This window comes from Pithys albifrons, chromosome 7 (genome assembly GCF_047495875.1).
Source record: "Pithys albifrons albifrons isolate INPA30051 chromosome 7, PitAlb_v1, whole genome shotgun sequence".
Classification (NCBI taxonomy): Eukaryota; Metazoa; Chordata; class Aves; order Passeriformes; family Thamnophilidae; genus Pithys; species Pithys albifrons.
The window spans coordinates 44,074,389-44,100,376 of NC_092464.1; the positions used below are offsets into that span (position 1 = coordinate 44,074,389).

Here is a 25,988-nt window from a genome sequence, read left to right on the forward strand (position 1 = left end):
AAAGCTAAACCTTGAAAACCATGACTGGAGCTAAACCCAAACCATGTTAAGTGCCAGTCTGCACATTCAGTGAGTACCAGGACTGAGTTGTTTGCCCGTGGGAGCAGCCTGGTCCCTGAGTGCTGGAAGCACCTTCATACCTGTCTGTCCTGACTGCACCTTCACCCTTCCAGTGCCCAGGCTGTACTCCAGCAGCAGTGGGTACCTCAGGTAACCCCTGTGTACATCAAAGCATGGGTTCTTTTGCAACCAGGCCACTTCAAAGCCAATCAAGCTGTGTTTCAGAAAGCCTTCAAGATAGATACATGCACTTAAAATGGATAATGGTGTTTAAGTTAATTCTACTTAATGTTGTAATTTCATAATTAAAATACATGACAATGAGCCAAATTAACATAAACATGGCACAAATCGTTTAGGTCCACTTACATTATAATGCTTGGACAACTGTAAATAGATTGAGTTAAGGATTTTTTTATTATTATCTTAAGCAACTTCTCCTGAAAAGAGCCAGAATTTAGTTGTTGCAGAATATGACAAGTTTGTAACTGTCAAATGTCCAGTAGAAAAGGAGATAATTCAAGACAAGCAAGGAAATTTCCAAATCAAACACATGCTACCAATACACTTCCAGATTGCATATGGGATTCCTGCAGGACCCTGTCTTAATAACTATGGCACATGAATGGGATATTCTTTCATTTTGAAATATGTAGACATTTATTTAAGCTGTTGTGGACATGAAATAATCTCACTTGCAAAGTTACGTGCCAAAGGGAAAAGCGAAGTCACAGAAAGCAGAACTACTTGTCATATGCTTGGCCTTGTATATAATATAATTTTGTAAGTGATGTTAGAAAAGATATTCTATAAAATGTGGTTGTTATATATTTTCAAACATTTCTGAATGATGCCATCCAGAATCACAAGGAAATTGAGTTAATGTCTAAAGTGAAGTCACTATAAAGATTTCATACCACTGAAACTTCAGCAGTCATAATCACTCATCAATGAAACACAATAAGCCAGCAAATCTTACAAAAACTTAACAGTTATGAGTTTCATGGTAAGGACTTAGGAAGTACAAGAAAAAATTCTGAGAGGTAACAAGGATTTCTTGATCAAAGATCTTAGGAACCACTTATCTAAAAAATTATATAGATTAAAAAAGTAAGACAGCCATCTTGATTTTGAGGCATGTTGAAGTATTCTAAGAAAAGTATATTTTATGACCTTTACTCTTAAATTATAGAGGAAGATGATCAGCTGGTTTGTTTTCAGAAAGACAAAGTATTACATATTTATGAAGCATGGATTATTCTTTTACACCTTCTGCATAGGCAAAAATCATACCAGGAGAGATCAAAAAGGAGAGTGGGGACACAACAGTGGAGGAAGAAAGGAGTCCAGGTGCTGAAAACTGGTAGTGGACTGAGAAGACAGACAGGAAAGTCTGGGAGTTGTGGTACTCCTCCCTTCCAGACCCAGCCATCAGGCAAAGTGGATACATAAGGGCATTCACACAACTCAGGGGAGAGAACACCTGAAGCTTAGTGGGATTTGAGGCCCTAAAGGTGGAATTTTCGGTAAACCGTAAAAACCTTTTGTAGAGAATACTGTTGCAGAGAGCTCAGCAGGAGACCCTAAAACAGGTTTGGGTATGACAAGAATTGGATGACAATACACAAAGGACCTAAAGTTTTAACATTTAAAGAATTCTGTTTATTGGTCTCTGCAAACTAATCCACTTACTCAGAAAATCCTTATGAAATCAAGTCTACAAGTATCATTATTCTTATTTTATAGAGAGGAAGTCAGCAGAGGCAAGCTGAGAAATCTTCTCAAAGCCAGTGAGCTACTGTCAGAAAGAGGGTTCTTAATCAGTAACAATAAAAATGTGAGCTCCAGAGCTTGTTCACAAGAAATTTTTTAGAGATTTGAGGCAAAAAAAAAATCTTGATATAAGCAGTTACAAAAGGGGAAGTACAGAAATACTCCAAGAGAAAAGCAACACACACAAATTGAAGAGCAAACAATTGCCCAGTAAGGAGCTTAAAGAGTGTACTCGTTGCAAGATTTATTCAACTATTGTATCTGAGCGACTGGCAATTTTAACCTACATGAAACGTTGTTTGAAGTAATTATTCTGATTTCACAGTGATAATGTAGAAGAGTGAAGAAAAAAGGAGGGGAGAGAAGCTGAAAAGTGAACTAACTGCGCAGGAAAGTGAAAAGAGAACCAGTATGGCCTGGGTCTTGGTTCCAAGTGCATCCTTGTGGCCACGCTGTAGTTTGGGAAAATTCCAAGCCCTGAGAATGTGAAACAGAACAGGTAGGTTGAAACATTAGGAATGCTTAGCAATGCCTTTGTATTTTAACCTCACCCTTACACTCCAAAAGAGAAAAATATCACAGAAAAAAATGAAACTGAATTATGATTTGATTAAAAAGAATGTAAACAGTAATTTGGAAACAAAGAGCAATGCAATTTGTTGCATAGTCACACAACATTCCTCTTGGATTTGAAATACACTGGCGGCAGTTCCACCCCTTTTGAAAGTACAGGCTGACATCTCAGCTGTTCAGCCTGAGCAGCTGCTGGAGCTACACCACCTTGTTTCCTCCTCTGCCAGGATGGGTGTGAGACAGCTTCCCAACCTGTCCAGGATCCTGTGCTTTTCTTTTCATCTTATCCTCACTCTCCTTCAACAGACTACTGCAGAACGAGAACTGAAGTTTGTGGTTGTAGTAAGTAGTTTTGTTCTCTGTTTTTTTATGGGGAGTACAGGGAATTTTACATGTCTGTCGAATCAGACAAGGTGTGCAGTTGCTGTGCTTTTCTTCAAACTTAGAAATAACTACTGCTGCCCTTTTGCTTGCTGAGTTTAAAGACTATACCTAAAGAAGGATAAAAATGCCTGTAGTTACAAGAATTTTCCTCTCCAAACCTCTAGTTATTATTTTAAGGTAACTTTGTAGTAGATGCATAGTGAACAGGAGTTAAGAGAAGCAAAGTCTGTGTTTACCTATTCTTCCTTAACTTAGCTGACATTCCAATTCATACTCCAAGAGCTGGTGATTATGGCCTACCTATTCTGTGCTTGGAAGCTGAACCTTATAATGTTACAGAAGTTACCACTGGAAAAAAAAAGTACTTTCTATTTCACAATAACTGAATTGTCACAGCAGTATACTGGGAAAAAGAAACTGGCATTTTTATGTAGAGATTTGATACACATGTTGCATTAACTGCAATTAGGCTGAAAACTGTAATAATTTTTTTGCTGGGCCATTTCTTATTTCAAAGTAACTAGATAGTACTTCAATGTTCCTTTCCCCAACACCTCAGGGAAAAGAGAGATTAATTCATTGTAATACTTTGAATTATGAAGATCAAACCATAGTCCTTTTCATTGTTTGTTTTCTTTTTTTTTTTTAATAAGAGGTATACTGATAAAGTCTAAAGGAATATTTTCTATACAAAGTTGCGGGGATTGGAATCTTCTCCCTCCACCTTTCTCTATTTGAGACATTATGTGTTCATACAGGTAACAGGCAGAAGTACTGTGTCCAAAACGTATCATCTGGCTCTAAATAAAGTATTTCATGCCTAGTTGTGTGTGCAGTGCAGATGCACAGCTTGGAGGGAGGCCAGAGTGCACAGGAAAAACCAGTTCCTCCTCCTGCTGAGACACCGACACAGCAGGGACTCGACACTAATTCCCGTAACGTTCTGTACACAGCGATGCACTTCAGTGTTGTTTCAATGATAACAAGGGGAACTGGACACACAGATGAAAACAGGCAGACAGCAAGCCTTGGAGAATTAACTTCTTGAAGCGAAAGACTTTTATTAAATTGCAGGTGTTACTGTGTTTTAACAAGAAAAGGTTTTGCAGAAAGAGTTACAGGAAATGTTCACCTTTACGGAGATAGAGGCTTCCTATCTAAAATCATCTGCTTACCATAATTATGAAGCCAGCTACCCCAAAAAAAATTTAAAAAGAGCACCTTATTTATTTCTAGGGTAGCTTATCACAATTAATATTGAAATAGTAGGTAAATTTAATTTAAACTGTTTTCCTTTTATCCCTGATACTTTTGCTTAGGCTGACCAACCACCTAAAAAGTTACAATAGTTGAATCCTATGACAACAGGTATCTTTTTTCTCAAGGCATGGTTTATGTGTGCTCAATTGAATTTTGCCTTCTGAACTCACTGAATTTTCATGGGACCAGAATCTCTAACACAAACAAATAGGATAAGAATTGGCCCCAAAACATATCACTGATATAATGGGATATAATGAGGCTATGGTACAGTCAAGGTAAGTCTAAAAGGCATCTTTCTGAGATAATTCAATAGCCATCCTCCAGCTGTACTCTGTAAGTTACCATGTTTGCTCCTGAGAGTATTTCTGTATTGTGAGAATTATCATAATGACTTCTTAAAACTTTCTTAGCAGAGCTGCACAATATACTATACATTTGCAAGAGAGAAAAAACAGATAAATGTTCCCTTTTGCACACTTCTAAAATTGTGCTGTTCCTGGGAGAATGTCTCAGTCTCTCCTCACAATTTCCAACCTTGGCTGATTCTGTGTGTTTTGTTTATTGGCCACAAGTCCTTTTGTCTGAAAAGCTCTAATTCAAGCTGATTTGTCAAAAAGCTTTTAAAATATTCTTTCTCATGTGTAAACATCAGCCTTCACCATAACTTTTGTGCACTGAATTTAAACCAGAAAGAAGAAAATAGAAAATATGTAGGACAATCAGGTACTCAAGTAGAAATGATATACTGGGTCAATTCCTTGGTATGAAGAAGTTCTGACTTGTAAGTTCTGTCTCCACACATGCACTCATTGCACCAGTCATGCACACAAAGAGGTGTGGTTTCTGAGGTACTGTGATTTCATCATGTCTTTCTGCTTGTAACTCAGGATAGGAAGCATTGACCGAGCAGGTTATCTCTGAGCATGGTTTGTCTAATCAAACCAAGCCATCTGAAAACTTGACTAAACATGCTCAGTATTTCTGCATCTTTGGTTTCCCTGAACTGGCAGCATGATGTTTCCACTTCACTCTTGTTTCTTCATTCCCACTGCTGCCTTCAAAGTATGAAATCTTTTTGTTTGAAGTTGTCTGTCAATAAAAATGTCTATTGGGGGCTCACTATTACTCAGAGACAGATAATTCACTGTAATTCATGGCACTTCTAAATGAAGATGTCATGTCTGCTATACATGCCATATTCTCAGCTCACCCTCTCCTCTCCACCAGTTTTTTGGCTGACAACAATGGAAACAAATGCTGCGCTAAGGCTGAGTCATATGAACATTTTGATCCAAGGTGATCACCCTGACAAAGTTACAAAGAGAATGGGTGAACTCAAACACCAAATCAGGTTCAAGCTCTACCAGAGTTGAAGGAAAAGGTCTTTGGTAACTATCCATCTATTTGAGAACTGAGGTAAAGTGCTTCAGAAAGGAGTGCTGAAATTAATATACCAAACAGGTCTGCTTTCATTTTCTTGTGTACGTCCTCCTTGCCCTCCCTTCCTTTCTGATTTCTAGTGTTGATTGATTTTTATGACACCTTCTTGCTCCTTTTCTCTCAACCTGCCAAGTTCTGTGTCTTCTGAAAGGTCAGGAAGGCAGTCTGTAGGCCAGGAGTTTTAAATTAATTTTAAATTAATTTGAAGGATCAACTCCTTTATGACAAAGTTGAAATTCTGAGTGTTGAGAAGCTCATATTGATGAGCAAGGCAAGATTTGTAGGGATACACTGTCTTTACTCTTATTAGAGTTTTAAATTAAGAAAAAAAATCTCCTAAAATGTAGTAAGTTTTTTAAGGTTAAGTGGCTCTTAAGGTCATTGTTTCATTTGCAACTGCAACTGGAGCAAGGCCATTTTCAGAAGTAGCAAGCAAGAAGGAGGTTTCAGAACAAACAAAAATTAATTGACTGAGAAGCTTCATCCTTCAGTCCCTAAAAACAGGCTTCTGCTCTTAAAAGTATTTGACTCCCTCTCGCAACTTCCAACTTAGAGTTCATAGCATATTTATATGTCACTGTGAAGTGAAGGTGAAGAAATACAAACAAGAAACTGAACTCATTCCCATTTTGTGTGAACTTAAAGAAGCTGTGCTGCTTTTTAGAAGAGCAGGCCCTCCACAGCTACAAATTCCTAAGGCTGCAAAGAAAGAAAATAATTTTCTTTACATCACCTGCTCCCAAATATATTTGAATAACTTTTGGTCTTGATCTTCTCACATGCTAATCTCTGTTTAGGTAAAAACTGCTCTGTTCTGGCTTCCTGAAAGTTTTTAGGAGTTTAGTGTTGTGACAGTGAAATACACACTGAGGGTTATGTCATATATTAAGCATAAAACACCACAAAGCAGTCTTTAAAATCTAATACATTTTCAGTCATTTTTCACTAGTAAAAAGGGCTTATTTATTGGCCAAGTGTTGATACATTTTTAAATATTGTCTAAAAAATAGTCATTTAAACATGTCAGTCAGTTTGAGCAACTGTCAGTTGCCCATAAAACTGCTTTTCTGTGAAGCTGGATAATGTAACAAGAGAGGATGCAGCTACATTGAAATTGGGAATTTAACCTTCATTTTTTACAGAGGCACCAGCTTGTCCAGAAAAACTAATGAATCCTGCCTGTGTTTTTTTCCCCTGGAACTAGGCAATTTCATGTTGACCAACATATTGCTGTTGATGAGGAACAACATACCTTGATTTGCTGCAAAATATTCATTTCAGGTTGGCCACATCTTCAGTGAAATTCAACTAGCAAAACAAAAAAATAATAAGCAGTCTTCTGCATAGTTCTAATGGCAATATATACTGTAGCAAACTTTTTTATCTATTGTAGAAAATGAAGAGAAGGAGAAATCCAGTTACTCTTGTCTTTAATGGACAGTATTTCCCATCTTTGAAGCACCTGCTCTAGCACAGGTTTGTGCACATTAGGACAGAAGGCTGATGGAAAAGGGGGGTGTTGTAATTAAAACATTAAACTACACTGCTGGTGTTTACTTTGAAAAATATAAACAAGAAACACCTCCCAGTGGGAGTGGCAAACAAACTAGCCTGGACAACGCTCTCTGATGTTTGAGCAAGAATGATGTGGCTTAATGAGCCAATGGAGAGTATGAATTACAAACAAGTTATATACCACTGAGGTACTGGGTAATACATGTCATTTTATAAACAAATATACCATGATTCTACATTGTCATTTTATTCTGCTAAATCAGGAATGACCTTGGTTATGGGAAAATTGATAAGCAAAGGTAACTTCTGTAACAGTTTGGGTCAGCATCCTGGAAGGCTGTCTGGAGTCCTGTGAATTTGTATTCCAGCATTTCCTTTCAGATTTCCTGTCCAGATGCCAATCTATAATCCCAGTGTAATCCTAGCATTAGCATCTTGGGTGATTAGTTTTATGTTCCAGGTGGAAGAATCATCAGGCTTAGGTCTACTTAATTCCTATATAATTATACATATTCTTGAATGTAAAGAATGCACTCCAATCTTACTTGACTAAGTTTCTGCAGACTCTCCAATATTTTCAGTTGAAAAATGGCACTGGAAGTATAATGTTTGCTTGACTTCTTGTTACATAAGACAGGAAAGTTAGCAGTAATAAACTAATGGGGTTTTTACTGGTAATATTGTTAGGTTTTCCGACATGGTGACCGAACTCCAATTGTAAACTTTCCAACTGATCTACACAAAGAAAGTGAGTGGCCCCAAGGATTTGGACAACTCACCAAGGTATGTTGACTTTCTTAGAAGAATTTATGGGCTACTACAATAGAAAGTGGGAAGATTTTTTTGTGTGTGTCTCAAAAACATTAGCCAATCCCAAGTGTCAATAGTCAGTATTAACAATACTCCGTAATTCATAAACATTTATGTGATGTTATTCATCCAGCCACTGTTAAACTGAAATCCTGTTCATCATAGCTTTATAACTACCTTCCTAAAAGCAACAACTTTCTGATAGTGTGTCTGCATTCAAATAAATGGCAAGTTTAAACATCATAGTGCTAACATTGATGAAGTTCTAATGATCATTAAGCACTGGGCCCTGTGACAGGGCCAGGAAATGACACCAGCATACCAGATCAAGTGACGAGTCCACATCTCAACACTGGACTGACAACAACCATCCCACAAAACAGGGGAAGACTTGTAGGACCAAAGGTTGCTTCTGGGGACAATGTGTCTTCTGACAAGGCTGCTTGAAGCCCAAACTTTCACTAGGATGCACTGAACATAATTCCTCCTTCTGGCATTTCAATGTCAAGCCTTAGCTCTGTAACTGTATTTGATATAGGAAATTCTGGAGCAAAGAGAAGCCAATGCATTTCCTAATAATACTTTGTCATGATGCAGAAGCATGAAACAGAGACAGTTCAGCCTTTAATGTTTCAAAGGAGGCTTGAAAGGTTTGTGAAATTAAGACAAACAACACATTTCCATCCTCAGGTACATAGCTTACATAGTAAGAAGAGGTAAGTTTGCTTTGGCATAGACTTTTTGGAGAGATTTTTGCTATTTTATTTTTTAGCAACAGTAGTAAGAATGTACTTCTCTGACAGCTAAAAGTATAAAAGTTCAGCTCGAGTTTAGAAATGAGTAACAGAAAAGACAGTGTGCAATCTGTAACAACTGCAGACACACCAAGACAACAATGGAAGAACGTTAGTGAGGGCATGAAGTGTAAGCCACAGATTTATCAGGTTGATCAAATAGCAGAGCAATGACAATGATAAATACTAGGCTGTCAGACATTCCCTCTCAGCTGTCAATAAGTGACATACCTTGCAAAGGACAATGTTGATTGGCGTCCAGAGGGCTACAACACTGTGGAAATTGTATTTGTATAGAATCGGGTGCATTGCCTTTCTGTAGCAGATGCTGCAGTCTCAGCATTTCAGAATATGAAGTTTTTTCATAGATATAAATAGGTATTTCTGTTAAAAATTCTAGATCACCTACAACATACACAGTTGTGTTTGTTTAGCCTGTGAGAGAGTTAATTTTCTTCCCAGTAGCTAGTATGGGGCTCTGTTTTGGATTTGTGCTGAAACCGGGGCTGATAACACGGATGTTTTTGTTACTGCTGAGCGGAGCTTACAGAGAGACAAAGTCTTCTCTGCTTCTTCTGCCACCCTGCCAGTGAGTTTGGCTGGGAGTGCATAAGAAGCTGGGAGGGTACACAGCCAGGATAGCTGCACCCCACTGATCAAAGGGATATTCCATACCAAATGGTATGCTCAGCATATAGAGCTGGGGGAAGAAAAAGGAAGGAGGGGGGCATTCAGACTGATGGTATTTGTCTTCCCAAGTCACTGCCATGGATCCTTGCTTTCCTGGCGGCTGAACACCTGTCTGTCCATGGGAAGTGATGAATAAATTCCTTGTTCTGCTTTGCTTGCATGTATGGCTTTTCCTTTGCACATAAAACACTTTTTATTTCAACCCTTTAGTTTTCTCACTTTTACTCTTCTGATTCTCTCCCTTATTTCACCAGGGCAGAGTTAATGAGCAGCTGAGTGTTGTTTAGTTGCCAGCTGGGTTTAAACCACAACAACTGTACATTATACAAATGGTTATTGATCACTTATAAATTGACTGCTGAAGGAAAAAAAAAATTCTACATCAAGGTTTTCCAGTCACCTTAATCTAACAGTCTCCTGTGTGCTTGTCTTGCAGACTGGAATGCAGCAGCTATTTGAACTTGGACAGTACATGAGGAAACGATATTCCAACTTCTTGAATAGCACATACAACCGGCAAGAGGTACATAGCAGAACTGTCTGAGGACCTTTCTCTGGCATAGCATGGACTTATAAAAACACATCATCATACTCATTTTATTAATGGAAGAATTAAGGTAATAGAAGAATATTTTTGAAAGTCAGATTTTTATGTCAAGGTAAAAACACAGACTGAAGTCTAATTTTCAGCTCCTACAATCCGTTTGGGTCTCTCACAGCCTGAACAGCTCCACACCAGTGAATGAACTGGGAATTTATGCAGTGACGCAATATACTTCTACCATATTGAAAGATGAATGCCTATCCAGTCATGCAATGGGCCACACTCACATACTCCATCCTGTAAAACAGAGGTCTAGCAGTTTTTTGGATGTGCTTATCATACAGTACAGATCAATTGTGGGGAATACCACTATATATGAGGGAAGGTATGAAAGACCATAACTTTGCCACACTTCCAAGAGAAGTTTATGGTTTTAAATGCCTTAACATTCCTGAGGTATAGCTGAAAAATTATAAAATCATTTAGGTGGGAAAAGACCCCTATGATTATCAAGTCCAACTGTTAACCTAACACTTCCAAGTCCACCACTAAACATTTTCCCTGAGTACCATGTCCACATGTATCAATGTTCCTCTGAATATCAAAGGATAGAGAGCATCCTTCTTTTAAATCCTGCTTTCTTATTCTCTCAGTTCAGTTGGAGGATTAGATTGCAAATTATAAGATGCCTTGGCAATTCCCCTTATGAAATTGAAGAGGGGGCCTAGAAAGCTGAGTTACAGCTTCACTATTTTGACTTTATGTAAAAACATAAAATTGAAAACAAGAAGCCAGGTTGAATGAGTTGGGTAAAATTTGCCTATTATTTTTATAGCTTCCATTTTTTCTTTAACTCTTTCTCATTCTATCTTCAGTTTTACATCCAAAGTACAGATTATGATCGCACCATTATGAGTGCCCAGTCATACCTTTCTGGCCTCTTTCCACCAACTAGCAGCCAAATTTGGAACCCTGAGCTTCTCTGGCAACCCATTCCAGTTCACATTTTTCAAAAATCAACAGAGCAGGTGAGTAATGGCTAGATGCTTCCTATTGTGTCTTAAACTTTCATGCAAGAAGAAAAAGATAAAAAAGGGAAATAGTGAAAAGAATGTTTTCTATGATTTTTGAGTTCAATCTAGTAGAAAATATCAAATGCAGTAAGTCATAGGTCAATTGTAATAGCTACATGAAAATCTTCCTTCTGTAGTTGCAGAATACCTGAATTGTCATACACACTATCACTTTCTTCAAAGTACGTTTCTCCTGACTGGAAAACTTTTGGACAGCATTCTAGGGAAGTTGCCCTAAACTTTTACAGATTTTACAAATGCTTTTCTAAACACCAATCAGCCAGACAGACCTCCTCTCTTTGGCAAGTTTGTTCCATAGTTTATTTAAGGAATTGAATTTTCACCAGCCACTGTAATGACCTCACCATTATTACCTTCCTATTCTGGTAGCACTTAGGCACTCTAATTACAGGCAAGGGCCCTTTTATGCTCAGTGCTACAGAAACATTTAATGAAATGCCAGCACTATGCAGACCATAAGAGCAGCCTTACCTGAATAATAGGTCCTGTAGAAGTTTTAGTTTACGTAGCTCTCTACAGCTGACTCATGTTTATGTTTTAATTTCACTGGCTCTCATGACAAGGACTGTGCAAGGAACAGCATGTCCAAGCAGGATAAAAAGCTATTGAGTGTAATCACAGAAAGCCTAATTTTCTTCTGCCTTTGAGGACAGAATTTATACAAATCCCCTATTAAATAACTACCTGTCACCAACATCAGAGGGTGGACTCTGTCATCAGGGAGTGGCCACGCCTGCCTCCCTTTGGCATTTCTCCATTCTTGAAGACCATAATTGAAAGCAGGCCCAGAGAGAAAGGGTTTACACAAACTGGATTAGGCACAATGTGATTCAGCTAGAAATTTAACTCTGTCCCTCAACAGAAAAGAATGCTGTTACTGTTATTTACATGTGGGACACCAAGGGAAATTCTTTCACCAGAAGACCAAAAAAAGCATCAAAGTGGTCAGAGCTTTGCCCAGATAACACCTCAAAGCCCTTAGGGAAAATCATAGTGACATGTAATCACTTTTTTGGAGAAGGCAAGCTCATTTGTAGGAGTCTCTAGTACCTCATCACTTCTGTGGCTGCTTCAGGAGTGGGCACTGATGTTTCAATGAATCACACCTCTGCAGCAACTCAGAATTCCTGTTATACATGCAAATCACCTGGAAAAAAATCATTGTTCCCTTGTTAAACCACACAGATGTTTGAAGGTATTTTCCAGCCCTAAGCAACACAAAGTGGGAAATTGAAACCAAGTACAGTCCTGTAAAAAAACATAATCACAGTTTACTTTTAAGCCACTGAGATCTATCAAGACTTGACAGGCAACAGTACTGAGTAATGCTTAATGAAGCCAAAGGGAGTGGCTTAATTAATAACACCTGAGAGAGACAATTAAACCATCCAGCAAGAGAAGCATTTGTTATTGTGCAATTAAACAACATTCCCCAGTTTCATATTGCAACTTTGAGCCTTCATGCTCAAGTGTGCTGCTGTTACGGAAAAATTGCCCCCTTGGCAACCTGCCCAGGTGAAAGGTGGGATAGAGTCAGTTGGTGGCTACTGCAAACTTCATAGTGATAAATCAAAGAGAAAAGAGGTATGCTGGAAATGCAGTCTGCTAATGTTCACCCCAAGACAGAGTAAACATTCTTGCACATACATAACCCATAGATATTGAAGTTATTTTCTGCACTGTATATTAAGTCAGTTCCTTGACATGATTTGTATGGTTATAGGCTAATATTAGTGCTGGGTCAAAAATGCTCTAATGATGTGACATAAAGTGCTGAGCCAGCACAGCTTGCTCATCATGACTTTTTACTGACACTTTATACTGGATCAGGTATCATTTGTCTTTCTGCTGTTGGTATAACCCATATTTGGCAGAGCACAGTGTTTGATGGATGTATTTACACGTTCAGATCAAATACGCACTATCAGGTGACCTCGTAATGCAAACACTCAGAGTTATTAAAAGTGAGCCTCATCCCTGAAGAAGAACAGAGCCATTAGGCTCATAGCTTTTTGATATTTCAGGAGAACAATTTATTTGTCACTTTTGTTTGGAGTTCTGTCCATTAAGCAGTACTTAAAATGCTTACCGTAATCTGCTGCTTCTCTCCAGAGATGAGAGAGCAGGATGTGCAGATGCAGAAGCAATTCAGGTTCCAGTACCAGGTGGAGTCAAGTTGCATCTGGAGGGATTCAGAAATCAAGAGAGAAATGGTAGCTTTTCAAAAGTTCTGATCATGCACCCTGATCCATTTCTCAAAGCAATCCCTAGATAGACATGTGAAATTGCTTTCTGCCAAAATCAGTTCAACTGAGGGAAATCAAGTTATCCATAGAAATAGCCACTGAAAAGTCAAGTTACCACAGTCCCTTGCCTATGTCTGCTGTATTCAGGAACAAGGTACCCAAGCAAACAATTAGGGAGTAACTGTTGCATGGCCATAGATCTGTCTAACAAATATTACATCATCAATCTCAGCAATTAAAAAAAAACCAGAGGGCTGTTGATAATTTTAGAACTATTCTACCTTTTCTGGTTTCAGAGGCTGAACTTTCCTCTGCCTGACTGTCCCCGCTTTGATGAACTTCAGAGTGAAACACAAACATCCAGAGAATTTCAAAATAGAATACAACCATACATGGTAAGACAAAATAAAAAGAAAACAAGAGCTGAAGAAGGAAAGTAACTAAGATACAGAAATTATGGAATTGCATTGTTTCCTTTTGCTAAAATGCAAAACTAAATTTAAAAAAAAAATTAAATCCTGAGGATTCTCTTAAAATCAGGAATTTTAGGCCAGTATGATCATCAAGTATGCTTGATATGCTTATATATATTTCACACTTTTCTACATTAATCTTATAAAATGTGAATTTAATATTAATTTTCTGAGACTTTTTAGGGTTCAGTGATCTGAAGGGAAAAGAAATTTATGGATGCAGTGATTTTCAGTTTTACAGGGTAGCACAAAACTAATTCTAAAGCATCTGATAAATCTGAAACTTGGAAAAGTTTAGGCTTTCCAGCTCTGACTTTCTGAAGTTGGCACTACAGCACAGGACTAAAGAAAGCCTAACCAGGAGAACACACTGATTTATGTAAATTTCTCTGAATACATTTTGGATCCATCACAAAACATGCTTCTGTTTTGGCCCTGACACAAATCTTCACAGTTAGAGATTCAAAATTTCCCATGTAGGTGCATGGATGGTATACCTGCCTCAAGCAACCATGTTCTTGTGGATAATAATTTCTCTAGATAGTGCTTGCTGCTGCTCTCTTGCTTGCCTGCCATTGCACTTTGAAATGGCATGGCTGCACAAATAAAGCAGGGCTCTCAGGCCCTCACACCCTGCCTGCACCTGTACACATGCTCTCAAAGTCACTTCAGGCTTACTGCTTGGGCTAAGCCCAGTATTTTTCTTTTTTCCATTTATTTCTAACTTTCCACTAGCTCAGCCACTCTGGTCAGCCTCCCTCACCAGCAATGGGTGGTGAACTATGACTTCATAACTATCCTCCATCTCAGCTAATAGTGTGAGACAGGTAATATGGGAATAAAGGATATTAAGAAATCCCTTTATTCTTCAGTGGTAGCATGTAACAAGAATACCTATGGAAATTGTTGTGGAACAAGCAGATATTCAACTCCCTTCAATGGCAGAAGGAAAACCTAGTTTCCTTTTCAATTTCATTTTGCCTCACCTATATTGTTTGATTTTTCTCTGCATCTTTTTTCTCATGTTCCTTTTCCCTTAGTGCCTTTTCCTTCCTTTCCCTCATATCTGAAGGCTTGAGGTGAGTGAGGTAGCCCCTGGAGCAGTCAGGAGAGGGAGAAAGGAGTGCATCAGACAGCACACCAGACTTACCAAGCAGGGCCCAGAAAAAGCAGTGTCTGAAAGAGAGATCAGTACCTTGAGAGGTTACAACATGAAAGATGCAACTAACATCTTCTTCTTACAGGGGTTTCACTTGTGAAAAATTAAACACTAATGTGATGCCAGGTTGGGTGTTAATGAATCTATATGAATATGTATTAAATATTTGTTGTATCCTCTTCACTCTTCCCCCCAGGATTTTATACAAACAATGGCTGTTAACACAGGATTTGAACTAAATGATCTTAAAATACTGGACAATTTCCAGCTCTGGAATACATATGACACTCTACATTGTGAGGTAATAAAAAGTCAATAGATGCTGGGGAAGAATATAGCTTTAATGTTGGGTTTCAATTACACCATGACAATGTGTTTTTATAGGAATGGGTTGCCTTCTCTCCCGGATCTGCTTCTTTTTGTTTGTTTGTTTGTTTTTTGGGGTTTTTTATATATTTGAATCTAAGTTGTAATTTAGTGCTTTGGTAACAGATAACCCAAACCCACAGTTTACAGCTTTGGAAATTGTTCTTGCCATTTCATGTTTTATCCTGAAGAACAGATACCAAACCCAACTCCCATTATTCCCTCTTTTCCTTTCCAATATCATGCTATAGAATTATTTAAGCATGCTCTCTATGATACACTTGTGATTTTTAACAGAGAAACAAAATTATTAACCTCAACTCATCAACAGGTAAACATAACAAACTTAGATTTTGAATGTGCAAGATAAGATCAAGATCTATCAGTTAAAAATTTTTGAGATGATATTGCCACCAGTGAAAAACATCAGACTGACTACAAGCATGGATTCCATTCGGCCCCAGTGATTACCAAGAGCACATGAAGCCTTTTGAACATATTCTCCACACACTGAGGCTTTTAAACATTGGAAGACACCATCACTCCATGACTGGAAAGTGACAATTGTCTGTAACTGGCCAGTGATAGAACTGGTATCTGGACAACTGTACAGAAAGACAGTAAAAATTAGAGATATATAACCTGAAGACTCAGAGGAAAGGAAGAGGATAAGGTACATGTCTGCAATACTTCCCAGCAAAAACATGTATATCTATAGCAAGAACACTTTATACCTACAAGGAATATCCTTCACACAGGTTCTTCTGCTCTTCCCATTGACCCACTTTAGGTTGATCCCCAGCCCCACAAAGTGTATTTGAGGACACGCTGGGGAGTAAAACTACACCAGGCAAAGGGTTGCAGGACAGCCTAAGAGAGTCTACACTTAGTAGTGCGAGGCTGGGCAACAAGGTGACGGAAACCAGTGAATTAAAAACATTATTTTGTTCTCCTTTATCACCAGGGTATTCACAACTACACTCTCCCTGTATGGGCCACCAAAGATGTAATTGACAAGATGGAAAAACTGGCAGAATTGTCCTTATTATCACTATTTGGGCTTTATAAAACAGAAGAGAAATCAAGACTACAAGGAGGTAAATCACAAAATGCATAACCTCAGAAAGGAGGAGATAATTGTTATGATAAAATGCAACACCCTTTCACCTTGATTGGAAACTGGACATTGGATGCCATATTAAGCATTAAAATATGTGCTGAACACTGGCACTTTCATGGATGAGATGTTGTAACATGGTGTCAAAATTAATGTCTTTAGTTATTCCAGATTTTTAAGGTATTAGGATTTAAAGAAATATTAAGAAATCTAAAGGAAAAAATCAGGCTCCCACGGGTAAGACCATTACTCTTTAATATCTTCTCTCTAGTTATGAAATTGTAGTAAGCTAAAAAATAAGTATGGGACCTGAGGAGATGTCTTATATTTGACACTAATAATCTTTTGCCTTTTTTGTTTCCATGCCAATATTATACCTTCATTTTCCTCTTCCTCGTTTCCATTTTTTTAAGGTGTCCTTGTGAATATTATTTTAAATAGTATTAAACAAGCTTCCAATTCTTCAAAACCAAGAAAAATGGAGGTCTACTCTGCAGTGAGTATTTTCACCTTTCATAAATCTTGCTTTCAGTTTCCCAGTAAAAGACCCTTAAAGAGAATAATCAGAGTTTCCCTGTAAGTTAAATGAAAGAATAATATAACAGAGTTTAATTCAGCTAACAAGCTGAACACCAGTCAGTACAAGAACACAGCATAACCATGGATCCCGCCTCAGTTTTAGTCAAACTATACTTGGCAAAGAAAACAATGTATTTGATCATTAATTTTTCCTACAACTTAATGGTGCAGTTTCTGTAAGTCCCATTTTGCCTTAAGTGCTCCAGAGATACTGGCCCATAGCTGTGCCTCCAAACCTCTCCTCTGTGGACTCTTTTTTAAAATTATTATTATTTTAGTTGTTTTAAAGGGTGAAAAGGGCCACTTGGGTCAAACCAAGATCCGCTTAGCTCATTCATTATCCTGTCTCTAACAAGGGTCAAAGGCAGGGATGGATGTGAAAATAATGCCAGCACAGAGTGACAAAACCTTCCAGCAATCTGTGGCTTAGGGACTTCCTCAGGTAGAATTCATGTCTCTGTGTTTAATAGCTCTTGACAGACTTTCTTCCATCAACTTACCACTTTTTAAATGCATTTACAATCCTGGCCTCTGCAACATCCTGTGACAATGACTTGTACATTGAAGTAAAAAAGCACTGATTTAGGTCCTTCCTAGCATTTATATTGTGAGAAACAGGAAATAATCATTCTTTATTCACTTTTCTCGGTCACTCATGAATTTAATATTTTCTGACACACCTCTTCCATCTTTCCTTTTCTGAGACAGTCTTACCCTATTTAATTCTTCCTCATATATGAACCACTTGATACCTTAAATCCTTCTTGCTCTCTTTTCTACATGATTTCTAGCAATACTGTACTCTTTCAGAAGAGGAAAAAGGAGTGCATCCAGATTTTTCACTTCTGCTTTAAGATTTTGAGTACAAGTAGAGTGGTAATTTTGAAACAGATCATTCTAAAAAGCTTCAGAACCTGAAGAACAATTAAAACATTGGTGCTAGACTATAGTACAGGCCTAGCAGATATGTATATAAAGATTCTTGAAATATTTATGCATCAAAGCATTTGGACTTCCTTCCTTCTCAGCTCCTGCTCCTGAGATCTCTGCAAGAGGAGGGATAATGGGGAGAGGAAGAGACTACAGGTGGGTGGGTAATTGGTTCATAAAAGTAGAAGTCAATTGAGATTTTATTGTACGAGTCCAAACAAAAGGAACAACAATTAAAAAAATTCTGAAGTGGAAGTGAGGAGTACAGCCTTTGCATGCAAATATGTTTCTGGTGTACTATCTAAAAAAAGTACTTTTATCTTCACTTGAAATGCTGCAGGATATATTACCTTAAACTGCTTTAATCTGACCTGGGAACAAAAAAGCTCTATGGAAGGAAGTAGTAGTTTCCAGTTTCCACTGGAAAACTAGATTTATTACTCAGACCACATCTTGCTTTCCCTCAGTATCTCTGTCTGCAAAATACTGCCAGATGGCATAAGACACATAGTGCAGTAACTCTTTGGAAATGCCTCCTGCTGTCTGTAGAAATCACTTGACATGTTTTTTCCAATGGTGGATATACTGAATACATTTTTATGGGTCAAATTTATACAGGTTTCCTTTTATCTTGATTCCCACTCCCTCTCTATTCTTGTTTAATTACTCTGGATAAACGCTACTTGACTTAACTGGCCTTAAAGGATGGTTTGGTTTTTTCCCCCAATAGCATGACACCACAGTTGGGGCCCTCCAGATTGCTCTCAATATTTTCAATGGAAAACTGCCACCATATGCTGCTTGCCAGCTTTTTGAACTCTACCAAGAAAGCAATGGGCAAGTATCTTCTTATCTATGCAAGAAAAAAAATGTTTGGAATTTGTTTCCCCCTTTCACCAAATCATTTTCCTCTCAAATATTTTAAGGAGATACAATTTTGATTTAAATTGATACTTCAGTGAGCAGTCTATAGGCACGAAGTTATATTAAAACTATGAAAAAATTGCTGGATGTGCCATATATCTGTGTGCTTTGAAAGACAGGAAGAATAGGAAAACAAGCCTTAGTAGATGGAAATAAATGGTAAAGTAAGTGTTCCTGATTCTTCAAATGATAGCAAGAACATTTCCAAGACTTTTCATAAATCTGAAGGCAAACCAGTTGGCTTAGAAGAACCTGGTGCTGTTGCCATTCAAAGGTGCCTTCAGAGGAACATTTGAGCTGACTGGAGATCCGTGCAGTAATATAACCAGCTTTGGCAAAGGGGGCTTTACAGACATCCTGCACAAAGCCTTCATTCTTGAAGAACAGGTTCTAGGATGTTAGAGCCTATTTCCAACATGCTGCCTCTAAATAGGAAATCTTCTATTTAAGAACCTTTTCTAAAAACCTTTTCAATGTTGTCAATCAGGCAATATAGCATCGAAATGCATTATCGGAATGACACTTCAAGGGATCCTTATCTCCTCACTTTGCCAGGATGCACCTCTTCTTGCCCACTTGAGAAGTTTGCTGAACTTGTTTCTCCCATGATAACAGAGAACTGGTCAAAAGAATGTGGGAAGAGAGACAAAATGAAAGGTAGTGTAACAGTACTGTATTTTCCACATAAGACATGGAGGCAGAAATTGTATCAATGGCTTCAAACTTTGTAGCTTTCACACAATAAATAGATTTCCCTTTAACAAGTGAGGGCCAGATGTACTATGGACAAGGAAGGTCAGCAGAAATCAAATTTCTCTAAAAATGTGAAGAGTAGACTTGCCCACCAGTGTGAGGGCAGTGCCATTTTGGGCATACTCATGTAAGAGGCTGCCCAAAGGCCATAATCAAAACTAGAGCTCTGCTTGTTGAAAATGTCCATGAGAAGTATGGGTATGAGTGCTGTGCAGGGGGCCTGTGTACCTTGGATGCATCAGACCTTCTGCAGATGCAAAGCATATCTGGCTTGCAAATGCACAGTAAGATAGGTGCATCTGTATTTCTGGCACATGTACCATGTGCTGAGGATACCTTCACCTCACTGTACAGTGCAGCTGATCCACGCCCATATAGTGGCTATTTTCCTCAAACCAGCAACAGGTGAGAGATGATACACTCTTCCTGCCCAAATATTATTGCCTGGAAGGAGAAGGGTGAGGCAATACGTGTTACTTTCCAATAGTCCTGGTATTTCCCCTTTCCTGCATAAATTTACTGTTTTGCTGATTCATAATGAAACTCTTTTTTTAAATTTTTTATTTACCCTTGCCCTGTGTAAACCTAGGATTTGGCCATGCACAGGAAGCTATCTATGCATTTCCAGGATTGAAGTATATGTTCTTATGTTGCATATGTCAGTAAATGCAATCTTGCCAGAAATAAGAACAAAACGTAACTATATTTCCTTTGTGCATGTTTGTAATTAGACAGTTATCTCTGCATCTAAAATGATACCCACGTATGTCTTTCATTAACTTCCTTTTCCTCTATTGTTTGTCCCCCACAGATATGTTCATTGGATTTGATGTTGCTGTTGGCTTGTTGTTCGTTTTTAACCTTGTACTGCTGTACCTGCTCTATCACTATGGACGCTGCAGGTGCAGAAGCAATTACCAAGACATTTAAAGGGGAGGGAAAGAAATGAAAGAGAGAGCAGCTAGACATGGAGCAATACTTGAAGCTGCTGATATCCACCAGTTTGCTCCTGTCAAATTAATCTCAAAAGCGTATTCAATAAATTTGAAGATTTGGGGTACCTGTGACCCAGCCTCTAAAATTCTAAACAACTGCAGTGAGAAGCACTGTAGAAATACATTATTGTTAAGAATTACTGGATGGATGGAATTGCTCCAGTTCATATCTTTAGCTTTTCTACTACTATTAATCAATCTTACAACAGTCTGTGGGGTGAAGGGATGCTATTGCTATGTTTTGATATTTTTTGTATTGCCTATTACCATTTAGCCCTCCACTGCTCAACAAGTCTTTTTTCAAAATCGCAGTCTGTAATACTTTCATTACTTTTTATAAATGGATATTTTGTTGATACACAGGAAAATATTTTTAGTAAGCAGAAGCTGCAATCACTGTGTGAAAAAAATTCACACCAGCATTTGGACATGCTGTTTCTGCATTATTAATGCAAATCTATTCATGAGTTTTGACCTTGGCCTTCAGATAATAAAAGTCTTCAGCCTGGTTTTTAAAGGAGTTACACTACCACAGCTGTTACTGAAACCAGTAAAAACTGGGATCAACACTGTCACATATCCAGGCATGAAGCAACAGGCTTACTGCAACAGTATCACGGTCAGTGTCCACAACTTCAGTAATACAGATAAGTAAATACATTAAAATCTATTTTCTGTTGCTATACTGCTTTCCTGTTTTTCTGAGCTCTCTGTCATTAATGATCCTTTGCCCTGCACCTTTTCTACAATGCCTCAGTTCTCTGTCCTGCTTCAGATCCTATCTATAATCCTATTTTTTTGAGCCACTCTTACAATAATTCCTCAAGTTATCATTCTCTTCATCATCTTTAAAATTAATCTAAAACAACTCCTTTAACTCCTTGCTCTGTTAAAGATCTGGTATGTTAGCAAGACCTGCACTGAAAGTAAGAAAACAACAATTCTGCTTTTTATATGTTGATCTCTTCTGTGCAATATATTTGTTTAGATTGTAACCTCCTTATGGCAGGGAATGTGTTACCATAACTGCTCTCTAGTGTCATAAAATAGTTTAATAAGCACTAATATTGCTGTATAAAATCCTGCTTATTGTTGTATGTTTCAAGGACTGAATCAAGACTTTTCCATCCTGTAGTTCTGCAGAGGATACTGTGAATTACATTACCATGGAGAGGTCTTTTAAAAAATCAAAACAACTACACAAACGGGTGCCAACAGCAGGTTTAGCTCAACAGGCACAATGAGTTCAAGCTAATGTGCTCAAGCTAATACATCCTGTTGAGATTCAGAAGTCTCAAGAAATCTGAGAGATGGAGATGCTTAATTCAGGCATATCATCACAGCCATGTGGATATGTTACTTCTGGACTGACTTTCACTCACATTCTGTGGGTTGCAACTTGGAGCCCTGGAGCTTGGGTCAGCTACCACTGATTTAGAGATCAGCCCTCAGTATTACAGCTGTAGACACCTCTAAAATGTGAAGTAGTTATATGTAGTGGTAATAAATAGCATAAATCAAACAGAATAATAAGCCTTGTGGGAATATAGCACTCCCCAAAAGACTGCATTTTCTTGTAGCAACTTCAGCTACTGAATTTTCCACCTTTTTAAACACTATTTCCCACTCAGTAAAAAGCTTTTACTAGCATCTATGACATTTTCATTTTATTTATTTCAGGAAATAGCATAATCAACTGATAGATCTGATTCTTACATGGTCAGAAAGTTTTATTGTATAACAATTGAGGGCAAAGCTGTCAAAAAGATGAAAGGCTGGTCCCTAAATTAGATGGTTTAAATGTACAAGCTCCAGCTTATAACCAGTAGTTCTGATCCTCATGCAAAAACTTAAAGGACAGTCTATATTGCAGCCAAAAGTATTACAGCGGCTCTAGGAAACAAGCCTGAGCTGGCTTGGTTACAATTAGCAATGTAATCATAGTGGGGAAAAGTTCAGAACAAACTACAAAACTCATTCTGGCTCCTGAATGTGTGCACATAAATATCTCTATATATTCTCCGTGGTTAGCTGGTGCTGAGCTCTGTATTACCACGGCCACAATGCTGCTGGTACCCACTTGAGAACAGACTGTCTTTTATTAGAGGCAGTCAGACACCTGACGAGTGAAGATGCATCATTGACAGACAACATGCAGTAAGAACTGGGTTTGAGATATTAGAAAGTCAGTCAGTTGCCCTCCACAAGCAGAATGGGATGTAGTTTTTTCCAAGATTACTTCTTACAAGAAGTACATTCAGACAGAAAGTAAAACGTGAAGTGTCTGAGACACTTTTTGTGGTTTATACTACTCAAGCCTAAGCTGTAACACAGAATTTCAGAAGATGATGCAATTCTAGTTTCTCAGGAGCTGCCATGAAGGAATTTTCTTGTAGGGACACCTTTTTCTTAACAGACAGTCATACTTGAAAATGTCCATGCACTTTTAAAAAGGATTCAGTGAACACAAGTTACACCGAATGTAATGGACAGATTTAGATGATGTGACTTCAGAATTAATGAAGGTACATATAAAGATGTAACACATTAGTAAAGTAGGCCCTGAGCCTCACTTATAGTAAAGACACTTTGTCTTGCTGTGATTAAAGCAAGTAACATTTCTCCAGTGGAGTAAAAGGTTGTACATGTTAGACAAGTCCATGACTTTCCTCATTTTTCAGCCATATTTACAATTTGCTTAGTATAATCTGCAGAATACTTGTGATTATGTAATATCTTGTCTCCAAGCAACTTGTAGCACTGCAATAAAACACATTAAAGAAAAAATTCAACATTTGCAATTGTATTTGACTAAAGAAACCATGGAGTTTTCAGTATATCTAGAGTTTCCCAAAAAAGTGCATGCTCAGTTTTGCTGCTTCTGTAAGAACAGATTTTTAGAGCACTGTTGTTGATGACATCAAGCTTTTCAAATTGTCTTCTAGCAGTGACATCATCTGTCTCTGCAATAATAACCGTAACAACCAGAAGCTCTGCAGTAGGGTTTTCTGGTGCATATGGCAGACAGTAGTGCATACGCAGCATTTTTCAGCTCAGTCAGCAACAACCTTCTCTGACTGAGCTGATTTCATCCTGGAATTTGTTTGTTCACAGGCCTGAATATTGCACACACAGGGTCAGCACAGCGTAGCCATCTGACTTCCAGAGTGATGTTGGCTCAGCCAGGGCACTCATATTCACTTGTAACTGTAACATAGGGACATTTGATCCATATGATATTATTTCTTCTCATTTAACTACGTTTTATTTAATATGGTAAAATATGGAAAGCAGAATAACACATGCTCTGTATTTGGAGAAATAAAAAAAAGAAAATCTATTCAGTTCAAAAATTCTTAAGTTTGGATTAAACTCCAAAAGACAAAAGTTATGTTTCTAAATTTCTCCACAAACAAACCTTTCTTCTTTATTTCACTGAAGTAACTACCACTTCAGAGAGTGCAAATACCCTCTGACTCTTCTAAAGTGTGTCATTTTATAATGATCTGTAACCGGTTTAGGATGTAACTTTCGAATGTAGTCTGTCATCAGAGAAAACACAGAGACTAATGTGAAGTTCTTGATGTTGATAGCTGTTCACTGTTTGAGACCAAATATCCTGAAATAAACTTCAAAAGAACTGCATTGCTGAGCAGAATGATGTTATAGACTATTGTCTGTTCAAAGCAAATTCTAAGATAACTGAAAATACTATAGGAATGGTCATAAAATAGTATGGGTTTGGGAGGTTTCTAATAATAAAAACTAACAATCTTGAAAATGACATTTTCTGTCAAGAAATGGTTGGCATGGTCCTGAAGCTTTTCTTCCTCTTCTCCTTGGAGATGTTTTTGTTTTCCACCATGTGCTTACATGTTCACTGAGCCCTCATAAACTTTACTGTGATAAGACCACTCACGATTTTCCCTAAGTCTGAATGAGTGTATATGAGGGAGGTAGGAGGGGAACTGTGCATAGCTGGACATCACCCCACTCTCAAATCAATCTTTCATTTATATGCTAAGCAATTGATGTGAAACTGATAGCAAGCTAACAGGGCAAATGGAAAGGACAATCTATATTTTTCATCATGTATAAGTTGTAAAGTAATTCCATCATTCTTTAGGGAAGATAGAAGCAAGAGTAAGCAACTCGAAGACTAATGGCATAAGCTTAGTCTAAACAAAGCATTTAGTAGAAATGTTAAGTAGCCTGAGCAGGAAAGAAACCCCCCCCCCAAAAAACACTTCTGCATACCCACATGATATTCCACTAACCACTAACAAAGCCTAAGGCATCAGTCTCAAAGGTTAATTTAAATACAGAAGCAGCTAAAATTAACATAATCTTGGTGAAAATATAAATTCCATAATGTTTGGTTATTTTGTATTTTTGTTATGCTTTTTCTATTATGAAAACCTATGTTTATAGTTTCTTTTGCTTTTAAATCTTCTCTGGTGACAAAATCAGTTCTAGATAATTGGTGAATACTAAGCATATCATTCCATAAATCAAGTCCAATACTTTTGCATAGTGGATGGGCAGCTCCCCCAAGTGTTTACTAACCATTGCGTTGTGTGGGTTTTTGATACAAAAGCCTTCTCCTAGGTGGGTAAAAAAATGTCTTGGTATACACTAGACAGAATATTTGGCAGCCAGCAAAACAGTGGCATGAGAAACAAGTGTGATGGCAAAGTAAGTACCACAAGCTTCTCTTTCAATGAAACATATGAGACAAAAGCTAAGGGTGCATTAATTATTAGCAGCAGGGCATTGAGGAAACCCCTCAAGATGAATTTGAAAAAAATATGCTGTAAAGAGAGAAGTAGATTTATTCTGGGTTAGCATCATTTAGGGAAAGGCAAGCACCAAAAAAAAAAAAAAGCTTTGTCAAGAGATTGGATGTCAGCTTTTTGGGTACTGTGGAGAAGCTATTTTGGGTATGCAGAGATCATTGGAGGCCTCAGTGTATCTATAGGCATCCTCAGACATATAATTCCATGTGCTAAACTCTATTTTGGTTTAAAAGCTTCTTGAGGTATCTGGACCTAGGAGAGGTTTCTGAGCAATGACAAAACTACAGGCATAACGTTCTGCAGAGGTGTCAAAGCCATACTATCGGCAGTGGCGAATCCTCCAGAACAGGACCAAGGTCACCCAGCGGCTGCGGGGCAGGGCAAACAGCCACAGTCACTTTAGGAACTGATAATACAGGGCGTGGAGAAGCAACAGCCCCTCTCCTGCCAAGTGCTGACCGAAGAATCCCTGGCAAGCTCTACGAAGGCAGGTAGTCTGTCTGAACCCTAGGAATCTCTCCACCTTTACAGCTCTCTTCACATCACCTTTTAGCTACAGCCCCGCGGGCATTAAGAAAGGCTGACTCACAACTTCCTACGGATTCCTGGGAGCAGTCTGCCACCTACTGCCTAGACAAGCTCTCGGTGTCTGCAGATTCCCACCTGAATCATAAGAAAGCCTGTTTTAAATGGGATCTAGACCACTTTGA

At 38.1% G+C, this 25,988-nt stretch overlaps 1 protein-coding gene across 3 annotated transcripts; it reads left to right on the forward strand.

The window, feature by feature from the left end:
• The first annotated feature begins 2,570 nt into the window (after window positions 1–2,570).
• LOC139674623 (prostatic acid phosphatase-like) lies at window positions 2,571–24,140 on the forward strand. 3 transcript variants are annotated; one of them, XM_071561217.1, is made up of 12 exons: window positions 2,665–2,748; window positions 6,887–6,969; window positions 7,696–7,791; window positions 9,739–9,825; window positions 10,722–10,874; window positions 13,483–13,581; window positions 15,015–15,119; window positions 16,149–16,281; window positions 16,715–16,797; window positions 18,541–18,647; window positions 19,222–19,391; window positions 20,299–24,140. In XM_071561217.1, exons 4-12 carry the CDS (start codon window positions 9,745–9,747, stop codon window positions 20,415–20,417), a joined length of 1,050 nt encoding a protein of 349 aa, XP_071417318.1. In that variant the 5' UTR covers window positions 2,665–2,748; window positions 6,887–6,969; window positions 7,696–7,791; window positions 9,739–9,744; the 3' UTR covers window positions 20,418–24,140. The 3 variants fall into 3 exon arrangements, with proteins under 3 accessions (XP_071417316.1, XP_071417317.1, XP_071417318.1); XM_071561215.1 differs by lacking the exon at window positions 6,887–6,969 and having other exon boundaries at window positions 2,571–2,748; XM_071561216.1 differs by lacking the exons at window positions 6,887–6,969; window positions 13,483–13,581 and having other exon boundaries at window positions 2,571–2,748.
• The last annotated feature ends 1,848 nt before the right edge of the window (window positions 24,141–25,988 follow it).

What these genes read in the sequence shown, in the direction of transcription:
- LOC139674623 (XM_071561215.1), top strand. Translation starts at nt 2,635, where the DNA reads ATGGGTGTGAGACAGCTTCCCAACCTGTCCAGGATCCTGTGCTTTTCT. An exon ending in ATGACACTCTACATTGTGAG is followed by an intron (nt 15,120 to 16,148) that starts GTAATAAAAAGT and finishes CTTTATCACCAG; the next exon opens with GGTATTCACAACTACACTCT. An exon ending in AAATGGAGGTCTACTCTGCA is followed by an intron (nt 16,798 to 18,540) that starts GTGAGTATTTTC and finishes TTCCCCCAATAG; the next exon opens with CATGACACCACAGTTGGGGC.